Source organism: Salvia hispanica, chromosome 4, assembly GCF_023119035.1.
Source record: "Salvia hispanica cultivar TCC Black 2014 chromosome 4, UniMelb_Shisp_WGS_1.0, whole genome shotgun sequence".
Taxonomy (NCBI): Eukaryota; Viridiplantae; Streptophyta; class Magnoliopsida; order Lamiales; family Lamiaceae; genus Salvia; species Salvia hispanica.
Genome location: NC_062968.1, coordinates 57,460,535 through 57,479,335, shown reverse-complemented (window position 1 = coordinate 57,479,335; position 18,801 = coordinate 57,460,535). Strand labels below are relative to the sequence as shown.

At 33.8% G+C, this 18,801-nt stretch overlaps 3 protein-coding genes and 1 long non-coding RNA gene across 4 annotated transcripts; 3 read left to right on the top strand and 1 right to left on the bottom strand.

The window, feature by feature from the left end:
- The first annotated feature begins 911 nt into the window (after positions 1–911).
- On the top strand, positions 912–4,255 carry LOC125219861. The gene is made up of 9 exons (XM_048121945.1): positions 912–1,060; positions 1,138–1,320; positions 1,494–1,835; positions 1,907–2,340; positions 2,424–2,523; positions 2,619–2,684; positions 2,787–2,876; positions 3,531–3,647; positions 3,744–4,255. Exons 1-9 carry the CDS (start codon positions 1,034–1,036, stop codon positions 4,059–4,061), a joined length of 1,677 nt encoding a protein of 558 aa, XP_047977902.1. The 5' UTR covers positions 912–1,033; the 3' UTR covers positions 4,062–4,255.
- A 2,050-nt stretch (positions 4,256–6,305) lies between these two features.
- LOC125223340 (eukaryotic translation initiation factor 2 subunit gamma-like) lies at positions 6,306–9,665 on the top strand. Its single transcript, XM_048126449.1, has 9 exons — positions 6,306–6,448; positions 6,859–6,988; positions 7,095–7,156; positions 7,467–7,579; positions 7,660–7,762; positions 7,970–8,197; positions 8,350–8,568; positions 8,886–9,146; positions 9,251–9,665. The coding sequence occupies exons 2-9, from the start codon at positions 6,883–6,885 to the stop codon at positions 9,551–9,553; spliced, it is 1,395 nt and encodes a 464-aa protein (XP_047982406.1). The 5' UTR covers positions 6,306–6,448; positions 6,859–6,882; the 3' UTR covers positions 9,554–9,665.
- A 2,170-nt stretch (positions 9,666–11,835) lies between these two features.
- LOC125185565 (alpha carbonic anhydrase 7-like) lies at positions 11,836–13,364 on the bottom strand. Its single transcript, XM_048082120.1, has 7 exons — positions 13,221–13,364; positions 12,867–13,084; positions 12,695–12,801; positions 12,514–12,616; positions 12,270–12,437; positions 12,133–12,186; positions 11,836–12,039 (listed from the first exon to the last, which is right to left on the bottom strand). The coding sequence occupies exons 1-7, from the start codon at positions 13,312–13,314 to the stop codon at positions 11,956–11,958; spliced, it is 828 nt and encodes a 275-aa protein (XP_047938077.1). The 5' UTR covers positions 13,315–13,364; the 3' UTR covers positions 11,836–11,955.
- Positions 13,365–17,533: 4,169 nt separating this feature from the next.
- LOC125185292 lies at positions 17,534–18,288 on the top strand. The gene is made up of 2 exons (XR_007170097.1): positions 17,534–17,707; positions 17,796–18,288. It is a non-coding gene; the product is annotated as an uncharacterized LOC125185292 (long non-coding RNA).
- Positions 18,289–18,801: the final 513 nt, after the last annotated feature.

Genomic DNA, 18,801 nt, shown 5'->3' with positions numbered 1-18,801 from the left:
TTATTATTATTATTATTATTATGAAGGAAATATAAATATATTTGAGGTATGACTATTTCTTGACCTGTAATCAATAAGTTCATTTTGACCCTAAATGAAGATGGACAATTTCATTTTGATTTATTCAAACATTATGGATGAAATCTGTTAGTGTTTTATTTGTTAAGGTGTAACTCAAGTTATTTTCCACCAAATTTATAGAATATGGTATATATTTCAATGGAAGGTGTATATGCAAAATACAACAAAAATTTTAGGTAAATTTGAATAAAAATTTAATTTAGACAAGAAGCAATCAACTGCACAACTAGAATTAAAAATAAGATTATTTTGGTTGTTGACTTCCATTCATGCTAGTATTATATCTGAAATAATCAATTAAAAGCCTCTTTATATTCTGTTGATGAGTCAAATGAAGTAGCATCTCCTTCAAACCTAAGAAATCCAACTATTTTGATTTGTTTGCATCACTTTACTTCAAAGAAAAATCCTATTCCCGTCCATTATTTAATATAGCAAATTAGTATAACACCCATTAACTAAAATCTAAATACAAATTTCTTCTTTCAATAATCGAAATCCAAACCCATTAAATTCTATGCATAAAACTCCAACCAATTTTCCATTTCATACAAATGTCAACATACCCATTATAATCACCCACCATTTTATTTCCCTTGAAAAGTCACAATTTCCTTCCACACCATTACATATATACACAAACAGCATCACAGAATTCCCAAAAAGATTTTGTTTTTTTTTAAAAAAAAGAAAAATGATTAGAACAAGTGCAAGCTACGGCAAAAAGGCCCACGAGCAACTGAAAGAAAAGAAATTAGTTGAGGCAGAGATCCAATTTGAAAGCTCCTTTTCATCTCATTCCTCTGTTTCCCTCTTACATCCTCAAACTTCACCAACTGCTTCAACTCACACCAACAACATTAGCTTCTTCAAACACAAGCCTAAAATTCCCTCTTCTTCTTCTAGCACATGGGAGCGTTTCAAGAGCCGCTGCATCGCGTCCCTTCCTCTCATGGACTCTTCCTCGCTTCTCGAATCTGTAAGCCCTCTTTCCCTTCCCTCCACGCGTGTTTTTCATGTCCGGCTTATTTATGACATGATTGCGTTTCGTGTTAGAAAAAGAACAAGTACATCACCAACACCGCCCTGCATACGGAGAAAAGAGACGAACTCGAAAGAGAGGTGTCCGTACTCAACAAAATGCTGGCACACGAGCAGAAAGTGCACGAGTATCTCGAACGAATCCATGACCGCAAGGACGGATCCGCTCTCACCATTCCCAATTTCCTCCCGCCAAAAGTAGGTGTCTCTAACCATCCCATATCGAATAATCTGTCTGCCCAGAGCAGACAATATCATACTACTAATTAAACTATATTTTTCCTTTAAGTACTGCTATGTGATCTGTCTGCCTGCTCAGAGCAGACAATATCATACTAATAATCAAACTATATCATTCCTTCAAAAACTAGACGAAGGAGACGCTGGCTGAGCTGGCAATGGTGGAGAACGAGATCACCCGTCTCGAGAGCCAGATCAAGCACCTCCAGCATCAAGTGAAACGCGAAAAGGACGACAACATCGAAAAGAAGTACAAGGAGTGGGGCCGCGCAGCCCCCCCTAAGCCCCACCACGACCATCCAAACAAACGGACTAACGACCACAAGCCCGCGTTCGACACAAAGGCGCTCCATTTCATCAACAAGGCCATCAACGGAGACTTCCACAACTCCAAGGCCCCACCAAATCCCCGGAGAGCCGCCCTGCTCAAGCACCCCTCTCCCCTCCGGGAGCCACGGAATCCTACTCCAAGGGTAACATACTCGATCCATCACAACGACACCAGACAAAATATAAAGCCTCACCATTGATTTTTTACCTGCAGAGAGATCGCGTCTATGATGTTCCACCGGATTATCCAACCCGAGTGGCATCATCAACTCCGTTGCACACGGAGGAGGAAAGCATCCATCGGTTAACGCCTAACAAGCTATCCGAGAGAATAATGAAGTGCCTCATCTTCATCTACATGAGACTGCTCCGGACTTCTAGAGTGATGGAGCTCGAGAAGTCCGGCTCCATCGCTCGTTCCACAAACTTCTCCCTCAGCTTCAGGGCAGAGGCCAACTCAAACTCGAAAACAGGCCTAACGCTGCACAAGGACTCGAGGCAGCAAGATCCTTACGGAATCTTCGATTCCGAGGCGTCTGTCCCGAGGGATATCGGTCCGTACAAGAACTTGGTCAGATTCACATCCAGCTCCATGGACTTCAAATGCATCCAGAATTCAAGCTCAGTCCCTTTGTTTCAAAAATTGAAGTAAGAATTGCATATTTTTGAATCATGTGTTTACTTATTATGTTTAATTTTGTGGATTATAGTAATTTTATTGTGAAAATTAGGGTGATGATGGATGGGCTACAAAAGGTGGATTTGAGGTTCATGAGCCATCAACAGAAGCTGGCGTTTTGGATCAACATGTACAATGCTTGTATTATGCATGTAATTAAACATTTAATTTATTTATTTATTACTATTTTCTTGCCTAAAAATATATGATTGTGAAGAATTGATTTATAGTGATTTGTGGGATTCAGGGATATCTGCAGTATGGTGTTCCATCTGTTCTTAATCATGACAGCCTGCTGAACCTGATCAACAAGGTAAAAACTAATTTGATGAGCAATTTTTTTTTTCTCATTCACCTTACCACCTCGTACAAAACAAATTAACTAAGTTGTCTTCCTTTGTGTTGATGAATGTAGGCAACTCTCAACGTAGCTGGAAACACGATAAACGCTCCGGTAATCGAACGTTTCATTTTGAGAAAGCCACAGGAATCACTCGTCAAAGAGGTAATGCTCTATTACACAAAAAAAACTCATTATATATGAGGGGATATTTCCTCGTAAGTTCCTAAACTTGGGTACAAATTTTGATTTTATTTGAAATCCATGATGTATTACCACACTATTGATTTATTCTAATTTTACAATTTTGACTCTAATATGGCTTAATATAAATCCTAATTCCGCAAACAAAATTATTTTATATAGTATAATATGATGTTGTTTTGGTGCCTAAAACATGACGGCATTTTGGTTGATGTTCGATACTGCCACATAAGTAAGTCATCAAACTATGTTAACACTGAAATCTTGATTAGTTGCAAAACTAAACAAATCAATAATTTGGCTGCACAATCAGAACACATTAATAGTTTGGTAATTTATAGGCATATTGTAAAGGTCAGTAGTCATTTAAATCATTAGATTTTGTCAAATTCTAGTGAGACCTTTTGAAATCGAAATATAAAATCACTAGTTTCAATTTTTCTTAATTGTCTCATTTGTATACGAAATGAAGTTTTTAGGTGATGCTAGCAATAACATCGTCAAAAAACACATTTTTTTTTATATGTATGAGATAATTGAAAAAATTGAAACTTCGTAATTTAATATTTCAATTTTTTTTTAAGTATATATAACCTAACCTTGGTGTGAACACAGATTCTTGGCAAGGAGAATGAGAGCAAAGAGATGATCGTCGGCGACCTCTACGGGCTCGAAACGCCGGATCCCAACATCATCTTCGCCTTGTGCTGCGGCACGCGCTCTTCTCCCGCCGTAACTAACCATCTCAAAACACCAGTACTATTGATTTGTTCTGATTTTGCAACAACGACTATATATATATATATACATGAAGCACTTTTTTTTCAGGTGAAAATATACACGGCGGAGGGCGTGACGGCGGAGCTGGAGCGGTCGAAGCAGGAATATCTGCAGGCGGCGATAATGGTGAGCGGCGGCGCGAGGAAGATCGCTCTTCCCGATCTTCTGCTGACGAACATGGCCGACTTCGCGGCCGACAAGGAGTCGCTGATGGAGTGGGTGTGCCAGCAGCTGCCGACGTCGGGAGCTTTGAGGAAATCGATCGTCGATTGCTTCAGAAGCTTCCACGGCGGGAAGGGGGCCGCGGCGGCGGTTGTGGAGAAGATAGCTTATGAGTTCGAGTTTCAGTATTTGTTGGTTGTATGAAAGGATTGTACATATTTTCTTTGCAAATATTTGTAGAATTAAGGCGCTATTTATTCCATAATATTGTCGATATGTTAGTGGAATTTGATTTTTTTTTTTTTTTAAGAATGGTGAATAAGAGGTGATGCATTTGGTGATTTGGTGTATGGTTTGTTATGTGTGAAATTTAAAGAGAGATAAATAGTTTCATTATAGTTTCATATAAAAATAAAAAAAGAAATTAAGTATGGATATAATACATCAATTGTTTTTTCGATATCTGTTAATTCACTCGATGCTTGAAACCTTGGTTTCAACTAACAAAAAATGGAATGTGAGACCATTACAAAAAATTGTAAAATTGAATGGTGACAAATTTTCGGAGACGGGTAAAAATAGAAATAAGTGATAAATTTTCGGGGACGGATAACTTAAATGAATACCTAAATAAAAACACAATTGAAGCCACCACATGAGGTGTCAGATTTTTTTTTAATCAAAAATATAGTACTCCTACATTCTAATTTCGGTCTTAATCTTGATAATAGTCATTAAACGCGTTTCCGTGAAATATGTTCCATCAGTATAGAGTATAAGATTTGATTAATAAAAAAGAAAAATATAAATAATAATTAATCCCAATTAGTTACAACTAATTTTAATAAGATTTGCTAAACTAGTATAAGAAAATAAATATGGTGGAAGAAATTCAAAAGTCAATAGTATTAAGCCATAGAAAAAGGCTAAAAAAAGATGTTACATTGTTGGAGTATAATATGCACAGGAAACTGAGGAAGGAAAGAACACGATAGGAAATGGATTAATAATAGTAATAAAATCGCATTAATTACAATAGTTTTGCTGAGATTATAAGTTACAGAAATTGATGTTATTTATGGAAACTACGTCGTTTTAGCCACAGCATTTGGTACTGTGATTTTTTTCAAATTTGGTACAGTAATTATTATAGATAACAATAAAATATTTTGTCTATTATAGACAAAATAAAAAATTTTAATTTCATCATAGTATTATAAAATTTGGAAATATTTTATTGAGATCGGCAGTAATACACAGAATCAAAAAATTATCATCAATATCATTACAAATATAAGTAACACAGTAATTTTATTATAGAAATGCGTGTATAGATTTTGTCAATATAATTTTGGATTTTTGCAAAATGTTTTGTAGAGTACATGTAATACTATTAACATTAAAGAGAACAAAAAATGCATTACCTTTCTAGATCTGCCTCAGATAATTAAATTGTGATTATTTACTCAAAAAAATTGATGTGTTTATAGATCTCATAAGATATTTTCGAATGGTATGGAGAATATACAGTGCAAATTAATTTCAAAATTAGTAAATTTCATCACAATAATATACTAATAATATTATAAAATTTGGAGAATATTTTATAGACAAAATTTCATCATAGTATTATAAAATTTGGAAATATTTTATAGAGATCGGCAGTAATACAATTGATTAATGGAACATATGCCAAAATTCAAAATAATTTGGCATATATAATCATTAAATTTGAAAGCTAAGCATACCTTTCTTACAATTGACCATATGATATTTGGAGTGCAAGGTGGGACGGTAAGTGAACCGATATATCTATAATATTTTCTGCTTCCAAATTTTATCAAGTACGGATCCTATTACACCAATTGTTTTTTCGATATCTGTTAATTCACTCAATGCTTGAAACCTTAATTTCAACTGAAATTTGAAAGTTAAAATAAGTAAGAATATTAGTAGGAGTAGTTATTATTAAACGAATGTGTGATGTATTTACCATTGATATGAAAGTGTCGGGGCGTCCGATTTTGTACATGATTCCGATCACAGCCGTACGGCCGTCGTCGCTCTCGTGAACCAAGTGAACTTCCGTGTTGGACCTATATCGAATAGTCATTATTATGTTGAAAACATTATTAGAGTGTGAATAAAGTAAAAACGAGAATAAAATGCATTACTTTCTTCCATCGAGAGTGTGTTCCGAGGGAGGGTGCCAATGGCATTGCCTAAGGTAAAATTTGGTTCCATTTATCCTGATATGCCCAGCATCATTTATCCGTATTAACTGCAATTAATACATCATAAAAATAAATTTGATGAAACAATTTAATTAGTTTGAAATAAACATGAAATTAACAAAAGGAACAGTAAAAATAATAAAAATAACTATTTAAAAAATTGTGTAAATTACTATAATATATAACACAAAATCAAAAATACTAAACCTAATTTTCTCTCACCCATCGCCGCTATCTTCTTCAATCTTCCCCTTCTCTCTCCCGTCGCCGCTGTCTTCTTCAATCTTCGTTTCCAGTTGCTGCATCTCCAAATTTTCTTCACAAGTTCTTCAACCATCTACAACTCTCTATAATCAGGTAAGTAATTTCTTCATCTAATTCTTCTTCTCCATTTTTCCGTTTCTGCATCTCTCTGTCTTCGAATATCATCAAAAAGGAAGGAATCAATTGCAATTTCTGATGAGTTTTGCGTCGATCTGTTCAAAAACGCAAAAAAAGAGGTGTTTTTCACTGCAAATTGAGATGCCCTAACTGAAATAGAAACTGTAGTGGAGATTATTAGTTGCCAAAGAATCAAGATCCTGAATCAAAACTGTTTCGTCTCTTATAGAAGGATTTATGCTTGTTTGGTTTTAGTGGTTGATATTCTTGATCTGAATTCAACCAATTCCTATAATGCCATCATGTAGAAAAATTGTGCATGCGTATAGGCTCATCTTTTGTTTGTTAGAGCTTATTGATCCGTATCATTCTATTCTATTTGTTAGACCAATCTGCTAAGAGCTGCCACAATGTCGAGGAAGGGCTTGATGGAGCAGGATTTAAGCAAGCTGGATGTAACAAAACTAAATCCACTATCACCTGAGGTTATTTCTCGCCAGGCCACCATCAACATTGGTGAGCTCGTATTACCAATACCTTCGTCTTGCTACCTAAGAGTATCACATGCTTTTACTCTCTTTTGCGTCGTCTTTATATGTGCTCGTATTTGCTCCTCCTTCAGGCACCATTGGTCATGTGGCTCATGGAAAGTCAACAGTTGTGAAGGCCATCTCTGGTGTCCAGGTATTGCACTACTGTTTAGACATCCATTCACTATATGAGTTTTTAAGCATTTGTTCTGTACTGCTATTAATTAAAAGTTTAGTAGTAGTATATGATTTTGATGAGCACTTGTTAAGTATATCAACAGTATCAAAACTGAGTATGGATGAATATCCAGGATTTAAGTTGTTATTGTGACATGATAGTTGGGTTTGTCAAGTTATTTTTTTTGACCTTTCGGTTTATATAAAACCCTTATAATTCTGTGAATGTAATAATAATTTTATTTTGAAGGCAAAAAGAGATTAACTTCTTGAATGCATTGTTTCAGACTGTTCGTTTTAAAAATGAACTGGAACGTAATATTACTATCAAGCTTGGGTATGCCAATGCCAAGATATATAAGTGTGAAGGGGATCAATGCCCTCGGCCTATGTGTTACAAGTAAGATGTGACTTATGACTATGTCTGATTGCTGTACTACATATCCTGGCTCTTGTTGAGTATGTTATTATTTTTCTCAGGGCTTACGGGAGTGGAAAAGAAGATAGTCCAATGTGTGATGTCCCTGGGTTTGAGAACTGTAGGATGAAATTGCTTAGACATGTATCTTTTGTTGATTGCCCGGTAAGGTTTCTCCTGCGTTTTTTTTTTGTCATCGGCAACTGTATTTGTATTCTTGTCTGCTCCTAGAGTAAGGCTGTCATAGTCGCGAATTTCTTTTGGATTTTTTTCCAGTCATCATGCTGATTTTGGTCTTAAGTTTGTCTGGCTTAACTATTGCTGTCCTCATCTACATGACTAAACACTTGCTACCATCATATTTGTCCACAGGGTCATGACATTCTCATGGCTACAATGCTTAATGGAGCAGCAATTATGGATGGAGCATTACTTTTGATAGCTGCCAATGAAAGTTGTCCTCAACCTCAGACATCAGAACATTTAGCTGCTGTGGAAATCATGCGTCTCCAACATATCATAATACTTCAAAATAAGGTTGATCTTGTTCAGGAAAATGTCGCTATCAACCAGCATGAAGCCATTCAGAGGTTCATTCAGGTCAGTTTTTGCTCCTGATGCAATGTCGATTAATTATACGCCCTCTGGCCCAAGCTACTTGCAACATAAAAACTTTATCCTCTCTTTTCCTTTATTCTCTTTTTCTCTCTCTACTACATTTAGTAATGCCATCTTTCAAATTCTCTCCACAGGGGACTGTTGCAGATAATGCGCCAGTGGTTCCAATTTCTGCTCAACTGAAATATAACATTGATGTTGTATGTGAATATATCGTAAAAAAAATCCCAATCCCAGAGAGGAACTTCATATCGCCACCAAATATGATTGTGATCAGGTCTTTCGACGTCAATAAGCCTGGGTCTGAAGTTGATGAAATTAAAGGTGGTGTTGCTGGTGGCAGTATTCTTAAGGTATAGTCTTGTATGTGTAATTCCGGCATCCGATATCTTGTCTGAGTCATTTTTTCTCTGATCTAATTGCATGTAAACTTGTGTAAAGAGTACTCTAGAAGATTAACGTATATCCTTCCTTTGGTCATTTTTTCGCTCTGAACTAGTTGCATATACATCTATCTGTTAATACAAGCCTAGAAATTAACAGTCCAATTACACTGATTTACCCTAGTCGCATAACATTGTTTTCTCCTGTATCTAAAGTGAACAGTTTCTACATGCAATGTAGTCATCTAAGGTGCTAATGTAATGGAGCTATCGAATTTTACTTGCAGGGTGTGTTGAAAGTAAATCAGTTTATTGAGGTCCGTCCTGGTATTGTTGTCAAAGATGAGAATGATAACATCAGGTGTACACCTATATACTCCAGGATAGTATCCTTGTACGCTGAGCAGAATGAATTACAATTTGCTGTACCTGGAGGCCTTATTGGAGTTGGAACAACAATGGACCCCACACTTACTCGTGCTGATAGGTTGGTCGGCCAGGTTCTTGGAGAAGTTGGTTCTCTACCTGAAGTATATGTGGAGCTCGAGGTAAGGGCATCTCCTGGTAGAAGTTGTCTTTGATTTGGTGCTAGTGATTTTTTCTGTTATGGAATGATTTGGTAACGCTGTAAACTTATCTGTTCAACCCCCAGGTTAATTTCTTTCTGCTGAGACGGCTGCTGGGTGTGAGGACAAAGGACACAGAGAGGCAGGGTAAGGTGACAAAGCTGACAAAGGGAGAGATGCTAATGTTGAACATAGGATCAATGTCAACTGGAGCTCGTGTTGTCGCTGTCAAGAATGTGTTTGCAAAGCTGCAGCTCACTTCACCTGTGTGCACCAGTAAAGGAGAAAAAATTGCTTTGAGTAGAAGAATTGATAGGCATTGGCGTCTGATTGGCTGGGGTCAAATTCAAGCTGGCATCACTCTTGATGTTCCACCCTGCCCCATCTAAAAAGGTCACCAATAAGCAAGGAAATGAAAATTTTTGTTGGTTATAGTAGAAAAGATTGCCTAGAGTCTTGGATACCTTTATTGTGATGATTTTGTTTACCTTTTGGTGTTCATATTGTTGTCTCAGCTGTTTTCTATGCATTCTAGATGCTCAGTTACTAACCACCAAATCATTGCGTTCTAAGCAAATCCTCTTCAATGGGGTCCAAACGTATTATGTTACATTGGCTTACATTTTGCTATCAAGACTTGAATAGTGTTTATTTTGTTCAATCTTAATTGTTCAGAGATTAATCGCACCATTCCATAGAACATAACATAACAAGATTTAAGCATTTTTCTGTACATGAAATAACAGTCGAAATACATACAATAAAAATATTCATGAGTATGTTTAAAATCCAGCCAATATCGAGTAATCTCTCCTCTTGCCAACTTCCACCGCAGATTGTATCACCATCTACCAAATCTCTGGACTCTCCGCTGTAGCATGTAGGGGTGTGCATTCGGGTTTCGGTTCGGTTTTTCACCCAAATCGAACCGAACTCGTAAAACCGAATTTAGGCTAAATTGAAACCGAATCGAAAAACCGAAATTTTAAAACAAAACTGAAAAACCGAAAAAAAGTATATGTTAATATATATAATTTATTTTATTTTATATACTATAATAGAATATAAATATATATAATATAAAATTAATAGAATATATATAATATTTATTCTATAAAAATATATTAAAAGAATATATAATATATATATATGATATAATATACTAAATTAATAGAATAAAAATATATAATAATATATTAATAAAAATACATAATAATATATTTAAAATATAATTCGGTTTTTTTTCCGCCCAAACCGAACCGAAATACCGAAAAAACTGAACCGAATTTCAAAATTTCGGTTTGGTTCTATCTACACTTATTTCCATAACAATTAAATACACTTTAGCCCAAACTTTAATCTTTATTGGATCACTTTAATTGAGCAACTGAAAGATAGCCATACACATTAAATTAGTCATGTAGAAGCCCAAATTTCTAACAATATCAAAATAATCAAGTTAATATCTAAAAGGAATAGGATACAAATCCAAACAAAATCAACTATATATATGCGCGGACCCGAAATCTATCATTATAAATTCAGCATCTTATAAGTGAAGAAAGAAAACAATATACACAACGTAGGAACATGGATAAAGCTCTTGGATCCGGAGAGATCGAAGAGATAGAAGATGAAGTTGGAAGACAATACAACCGTTTCAACAACTTCGAACTAGTCTCCTCCAGCCCATGCGACCACCATTACTTAACGGAAACGCAGTGCCTGTGCACGAAGCTCGTACACGTGCACAGATTTAGAAAAACGATGGAGGAGGAATGCCGCCTCTTGGAGAAGCACATCCCGAGTGATCATGAGATTCAATTTCAAGAACTAAACATAATCTTGCAAATCGAATATTTCCTACATTGTGTATCAATCACAAATCCTGCCAAATCCGAACGATATCACAAGATATCTCTTATCTAAGTCTAGGGATTTTGTGTATCAATCACAAATCCTTAGTCCGTATCTTTTTATATTTATGTTATTGAGTAATTTAGATTCTATAAATTAATCATTTGTTTAGCATAATTATCGTTGAGAATTAAAGTAATAAAAACACTTTTTCTCACTCCCGAAATCCTAGCACTTCAACTAGGTGTGTTTATCATATTTTCCGATCAATCTCCGTCGTACGCGTGCTCTTTTTGCATATATAGAACCTCACGTTCTATCAAAGAGCAAGAAGCTCCGCCTCAAAGCCCGACGTAGTAGCTATAAGGGGCGTGCAAAAGGCCCTCAAGAGCGAGCTGTCTGAACCTCGAACCACTCCCCCGCCACCAGCCAGTCCCGTCGAGGTAGAATAGGCCCAATCAGTGTTAAGCTTCACCCAAGGGGCGTCGGGTGGATGCCAAAGCACACTCAGGGTCCTCAGAACTCGTCGTGGGGATGAAATCGACAGCCGTTTAAGAGGAAATAACAAATATCTTGAAGCAGCATCAAACATTTCTTCTCTTGAGGAAATCGATCGTCGATTGCTTAATATTGTCGATATATTAGTGGAATTTGATTATTTTTTTTTTTTTTTTTTGAGAATATATTGGTGAATAAGAGGTGATGCATTTGGTGATTTGGGTTTGGTTTGTTATGTGTGAAATTTAAATAGAGATAAAAAAGTTTCATTATAGTTTCATATAAACATAAAAGTTGACATAATTAAGAAAAGACAGATGCTAATAAAAATTACTCCTCTTTATTGGAACATAATAAAAAATGAATACATGGTATATAAATAACTGGGCACGCCATATTATATTCTAATTGTGAAAATAAAGTGAATTTGATTTAATTAATTCTTAGGATCATTTGGCCTGTAGATCTCAACTGAACGCCCATTTGTACGTTGAAGTGGCCTTGCATTAACTTCCAAATTCTGTAAAAGTTTATAGGGTAATTAAGTTAGTCAAAATGAAAGAAAAACTAAATACTATTAGTAATTAAATTGTTACATTGTGTGAAAACTTACATCGTGCACAGCCTCCCGGATCATATTAACTTGTTCTTTTGTCACAGTCCTCACCTAATCAATTGATTAATGGAACATAAGCCAAAATTCAAAATAATTTGGCATATATAATCATTAAATTTGAAAGCTAAGCATACCTTTCTTACAATTGACCATATGATATTTGGTGTGCAAGGTGGGACGGTAAGTGAACCGATGTATCTATAGTATTTTCTGCTCCCAAATTTTATCAAGTATGGATTTATTACACCAATAGTTTTTTCAACATCTGTTAATTCAGTCAATGCTTGAAACCTTGGTTTCAACTGAAATTTGAAAGGAAAAATTAGTAAGAATATTAGTAGGAGTAGTTATTATTAAACGAATGTGTGATGTATTTACCATTGATATGAAAGTGTCGGGGCGTCCGATTTTGTACATGATTCCGATCACAGCTGTACGGCCGTCGTCGCTCTCGTGAACCAAGTGAACTTCCATGTTGAACCTATATCGAATAGTCATTATTATGTTGAAAACATTATTAGAGTGTGAATAAAGTAAAAACGGGAATAAAATGAATTACTTTCTTCCATCGAGAGTGTGTTCCGAGGGAGAGTGCCAATGGCATTGCCTAAGGTAAAATTTGGTTCCATTTATCCTGATATGCCCAGCATCATTTATCCATCTTAACTGCAATTAATACATCATAAAAATAAATTTGATGAAAAAATTTAATTAGTTTGAAATAAACATACCATCATATCATGGCCTCTATTGATGAGAGTAGCATTAGCAGGTTTGTAACTTCTTTTCAATTTTCCCAAATGAGAAACTATTTTAACCCTCTTATTCCTCAAATCAATAGGAGACTGCATATGCCCTGAATTACAATCCTTCCATTCGGGATGGATCTCTCCCCAACGCGACGGCCCGACCCCAGTGCTTTCGTCGTAACTGAACTCTCGTTCGTCATCTGCATCAATCACCGAACAAATTAGTTTATACATACGAAATTAACATGGTTCGCATACAAGGTAAAATATGATAAGAACACGTATTTAACCTCGATTTACTGCTAAAATATAATATATTAAGATGGTTAAACTTACCAACTTCATGAGCTCTTGCCAAAGTTGCAATGGAGGCTGCAAGAACAAGAAACATGAAGGAGAATTCACAAACTCTCTTTTTTGAAAAAATCATGTTGCCTTTTTTTTTAATTAATTTGGGATTGGAACAAGTTGTTGCATAAATAAAAAATGGTGTTTGTGGTAAGTGGTAATGGAGTGGGGGAGCCAGGTTTATATAGAGGCAAATATTAATAAAATATGTAACTTTAAAAATATTTAATGAATGTGAACGTCTCATAGAATTGTTGATTTTGATCGGACTGTTATTCAAGATGTTTCATTATAGCACATCTGAATTTGGATTGTTATTTTGGACGTTGACAGGAAAATCAACATCACATAATCTTCCAAATAATATATATAGGTGCAGAAATTCTTAATTATATTCATAACTTAATAATTTGTTGAAATTGAACTCATTTTGGAACGTTTGAAGGGTTGTAATTGTTATGAATTTTTTAATCTCTCTTTTTTATAACTTGGGGAGAAATAAAATTTATTGGGAGTATTATTTTATAACGGCCGGGTCGATTTTATTTAAGATAATACTTAGTACTTTGTTTTATTAATATTCGGTTCTTTTTCTTTATTTTAAAAAATTAGTGAAGGTTGGTGAGATTCAAAGATTAAAATACGATTTGTATATGGATTTTAACCTGCAGCGCACTTTATTTATACTATATTTATTTTATAAATTTGGTTGTTTACATTGGATTGGATTCTTAGTCATCACCCTCGTCATTGTGGGTTGTGGGTTGCGGGTTGCTACCATCTTTTTTCTTCTAATTTTCAAATGAAGTATGTGTATATAACAAAATTATAGGTAATATTCGATTTTCTAGATAAAATAGTACCAAGATATAATATAGGATTGAATTATGAGATTATTTTAGTTTGGGGTTAGCTAGCCTGTGACTAATTATCCCATGATTATGATTATTCATCTAGATATGACGATTGAATCTCGTGAACCAGAACACACTACATATTTACTCTCGAGATACAATCTTGCAAACCAAACACCCCCCTATGTGTACTAATAACTTTGGGGGTATTTATTTTAAGTGGTGTTTTAAATAATTCATGAATTTAATCATTTTTTTTTATTTTTTATCAAATAAATTGTAGTATTTTGATATTTTTAGCCTAATATTCAACAATAGTAAATGCCTTATCAGAAAAACTTATTTTTACCGCGTTGTCAAATTAACGTAAATTTCAGAAACATGACAGTTTCTACTTTCTAGAAATAAAGTATACAATTCAACAATTGAGATATCTTCTTAGTTTTCGGTCGCGGGCATGCTTATTTCTTTATATTGTAAAGAAAGAAAGTCACTTAGAAAATTTTGATTTGATTCTATTTTGAGAAATATTACAATCTTTTTCATTTTTTATTTGGATCCAAGTGAAAAAGATAACTCATATTAATGAAACGCACACTTTTTTTTTCTAGTAATGAGGAATAGTTTTTTAAAGTCCAATAAAATATACTCCATATATCTATATGTAAATTCTAAAATTGATTAATCCAATTTAAATAAATTAATTGCAAATTTTATGTGTATATATATAGACAGACACCCAATTTGAATTATTAGCTCAGGTGGCGGCAACAATAGACATTAGTATCTATTGAAAAGAAGACACATTATAGTCAATTGAAAGAGTTTTAAATAATCTTGAAATTCAAAGATTGCATCCTGCCTTTACGAATAAAATTGACCCATTGACTTTTACTTGTAAAACCTACTTTTTGTTTGACCAAATTTCATCGTATTCTCACATAGGAGAATATATCTATAATTAATTGCTTAGGATGAGAGTGGAAATAAACTTTAATTAATTTTTTCGGCCTATGGATTTAAGGATGAGAATGGAAGAGAATTTTAAAGGTTAATTAAGGTTGACAATAATTTTAGGATAAGAATGTAATCAAATTTTAATTAATTCTTTCCTCTTTGGATTTAAGGATGAGAATGGAGACAATTTTTTATAAGGTTGACCACAGTATTGGGATGAGAAAGGAAACAAATTTTAATTAATTCATTCCGATCCGCCTTTGGATTTAAGAACAAGAAAACTCATTTTGACTTAAATCGATTATATAGATGTTACTTATGCTGAAATCGAATATATTATTGTTGATACAAAATAGTCTTCATATAAAGTTAATTGGTATAAGTCCACTATGATTATCTTTCTGCTTTTTGTTTTAAAAAATATTACTATCCATCCATTCCATAAAATCAAATATTTTAATAAATGAAAAAAATATTTGAAATAGTATTAGTACATAATGAGATTCATAGTTATATAATAAATATATATGGTAAAAATGTTTCTAAAAAGGATAAATAGTCATTTAAATTTTAAATCGCCAAGTTTGTGCAAAATCTGGTCTATCCCATAAAGTTTAGAATCCGCTAATTAAATCGCGAAGTTTCAATTTTTCTAGTTTATCCCATGGATCGAATTTTAAGCGAAATTTTGCATCTGTACATTAAAATCCATCTTAAAATCTCAATCCAAGTCAACAAAGATTCCACCTAAAATTCGATTCATGGGATAAGCTAGAAAAATTAAAACTTTGTAATTTAATTAGCGGATTTCAAACTTTGTGAAATAGACCAGATTTTGACCAAATTTGGAGATTTAAATGTCTATTTCCTCTTCTAAAAATAGTACTCTACGTTAATTGGATTACATATTAAAATGGTAACTATATTTTGGGGGATGAAAGTGATAATCGCTATTTCAATATGGAGTATGTTATTAGTATAATAGTTACAAGTGATAATCGCTATTTCAATATGGAGTATGTTATTAGTATAATAGTTGTAACTCATATATGACCATAACAAATTCTCACTTGAAAATATGCGTAGGAGTACATCCTAAAAATATTCCAATATTAAAAGTTAAAAGAAATAGTACCTTCGAAAACAAATTAAGTGAAAAACCCAAATATTTCGCATTCCAACAGCATTCATTTCTACTAAGCCCATAAACAAAATCATCGCCTAAAATGGGCCAACGTTTAGCTTTGAATTGGATCGATAATCAACTATAATTCACTTGCACCAATAGTATCCTAATAAAATTTAACATATACGATAATGATAGTATTAACGGATTTACCAATCCAAAACAATTAAACTGATTGATGTATGTCACTAAATATTAGCGAGCAATTAGTAAGCAACAAGTTGCAATAAACTACACAAATAATCTCTATGTTTGTGGACTCTGTTCTTATTGGTTCCACTGTCAAAAGTGCTGTGAAATTATGCATGCGACGACGATTTAACATAATTAAATTAATTTAATTATGGTTTATCTATATACTAATTATATGGCGTTTATCTATATATGTACTAATTATGACGTAGTATTTCATTAATTTATTATTGATACACTAATTAAACTCCAAAGCTCACTATATCGATAAATGTTTTTGTATATTGTCAGTGTCTACACTTTAATTAATATGATATACAAGACCGGATATTGTATTTTTTAATTAATTAAAATTAATTAATACAGTTTATTAATTTAAAAATATTCATGTCATATTAAGGGCCAGATAATATATTTTAGTAGTGGGCGGAGAAGATTGATTGGTGCACAATTACTTAATTAATAATGCCAATTTTACCATAACGCATAGATCAATTATGGAAAATTAGCAAGTTGGAATAAATTAAATAATTGAAATGGTATATCGATTGACATTTGTGGAGAACTTTATTTCCCGCTAGGGATTTTACTGTCAGTAATGCCCCCAAAATTAATCATTGTTATTCTCGAAGGCAAAAGAGCAACTTGTCACATTGAAAAAGAAATATTACTATTGAAATTTTGTCAAATTCTGATTCGTCCCACAAACGCTATAAATCGGCCAAAAAAAACATAAAATTTGGATTTGTAATCAATTATCCAATAGTGAAAAATTATGATCGTTTACGTTTAATTATTGTTGTGCATAATTTTCAACTAAACAATGTCATTTTCTTTATAGATAAACAACATTATTTAATTCATCGATGATGACCTCCACATATGATTTTTTTCGGCTATCATATCCTATAAAATTTCACGAAAGAAATTCAGTATGGAACAACTGACAACGAATACAAACTTATTGGTTTTTGTGACTGGGTTCCAAAGTTGCCCAGAATTTTACCAAATTTCATGATTTTTCCGACAATCTTAGTTCCATTTTGAGCAATGGGTATAAGTGTAAATTGATGTATATTGAGATATATCAATGTTGTGATGAAAATCTATGGGCAGCCCACTAGATCTTGCCTCATTTGGTGGAGACCCCATGAACAAATATTGTCACAATATTTCTTTTCCCAACTATATATACATGTCACAAACACACATATTTCAATCCATGCATAATCACCAACATCCAATTTCAACAAACTAGGCTCATCAAATCAACTTGCATTGCTCAGGTAAGTCCAAATATATTGCCTAGACATTTTGGTGACAAGAAATTGAAATAATACTAATTGTTAGTGAGACTTTGCATTGTTGTTGTAGATGGGTAAGATGGTGAGGATGATTTTATTGGTAATTGTGGTGGCGGCGATGATGAGTGGCTGCCACAAGGTGGAAGGTGGCAGGGTGGCGGTGGTGGAGCAGCGGAAGCTGGCGGCGGCAGAGGAGGATGAAGGAGAGGATAGTGGTTTGCAGGATAACCATCATGCTTACTCCATACCAGACTTCAACCGCCAAGGTGGAAGAACTCCCTCCAAATACTGATCACTTACATGTATTGTTCTCTCTCATTTATACATATATAAATGTGTCTCTGTGTGTGTGTGTGTGTGTGTCAATAAGGTGCTCAAGAGATCCATCCATCTCTGTTGTATAAAAGGTAATGAAGGTTTGGTGTGAAGAGGAGCCATATATGTATGTAATAGACTTACGTAGTTAAGAATTTGAATCATTGTAAAATAAAGGACAAAATGGGGAAAACAAGATTTTTAATATATAGGAAAGTATGAAATATAATATTGGTGGGTTTTGCAAATTCGTTATTACAATCCTTCAAATTAGTAGTATTGATTTGCTGTTTTTGGCTGCATGTTCATTTAAATTACGCTGTATATTAAGGCCCAAATACACAAGTAATATCTTCAAAGCAAAATAAACTGACCTAACCCAAGGCCCCATCAAATAAGGCCTGGCCCAACTAAGCTTATTATTTCATGAATTTTAAATGGTCAAATAAAATTATGAAATTTAATCAAATTTTGGTATATTTTGAAAATTTCAATTACTCCTATATCATAATCATTTTCGGATAAACCAAAATTTGACCAAATTTAATATATTTTGGCCATTTGCCCATAAGTACAACACAAGAGTTGTTTCTCATTTCTTGTTTGATCAATTTTAATCACTCATGACAACCATTTTAATACAAATATTATAATTATAATGAATTTACACTATTGGCAAACTCGACATTAGTACTACAATATTAATTTGCAGTATGTTCACGACATACTTTAATTTCAGCGTTCAATCTCAAATAGTAGTA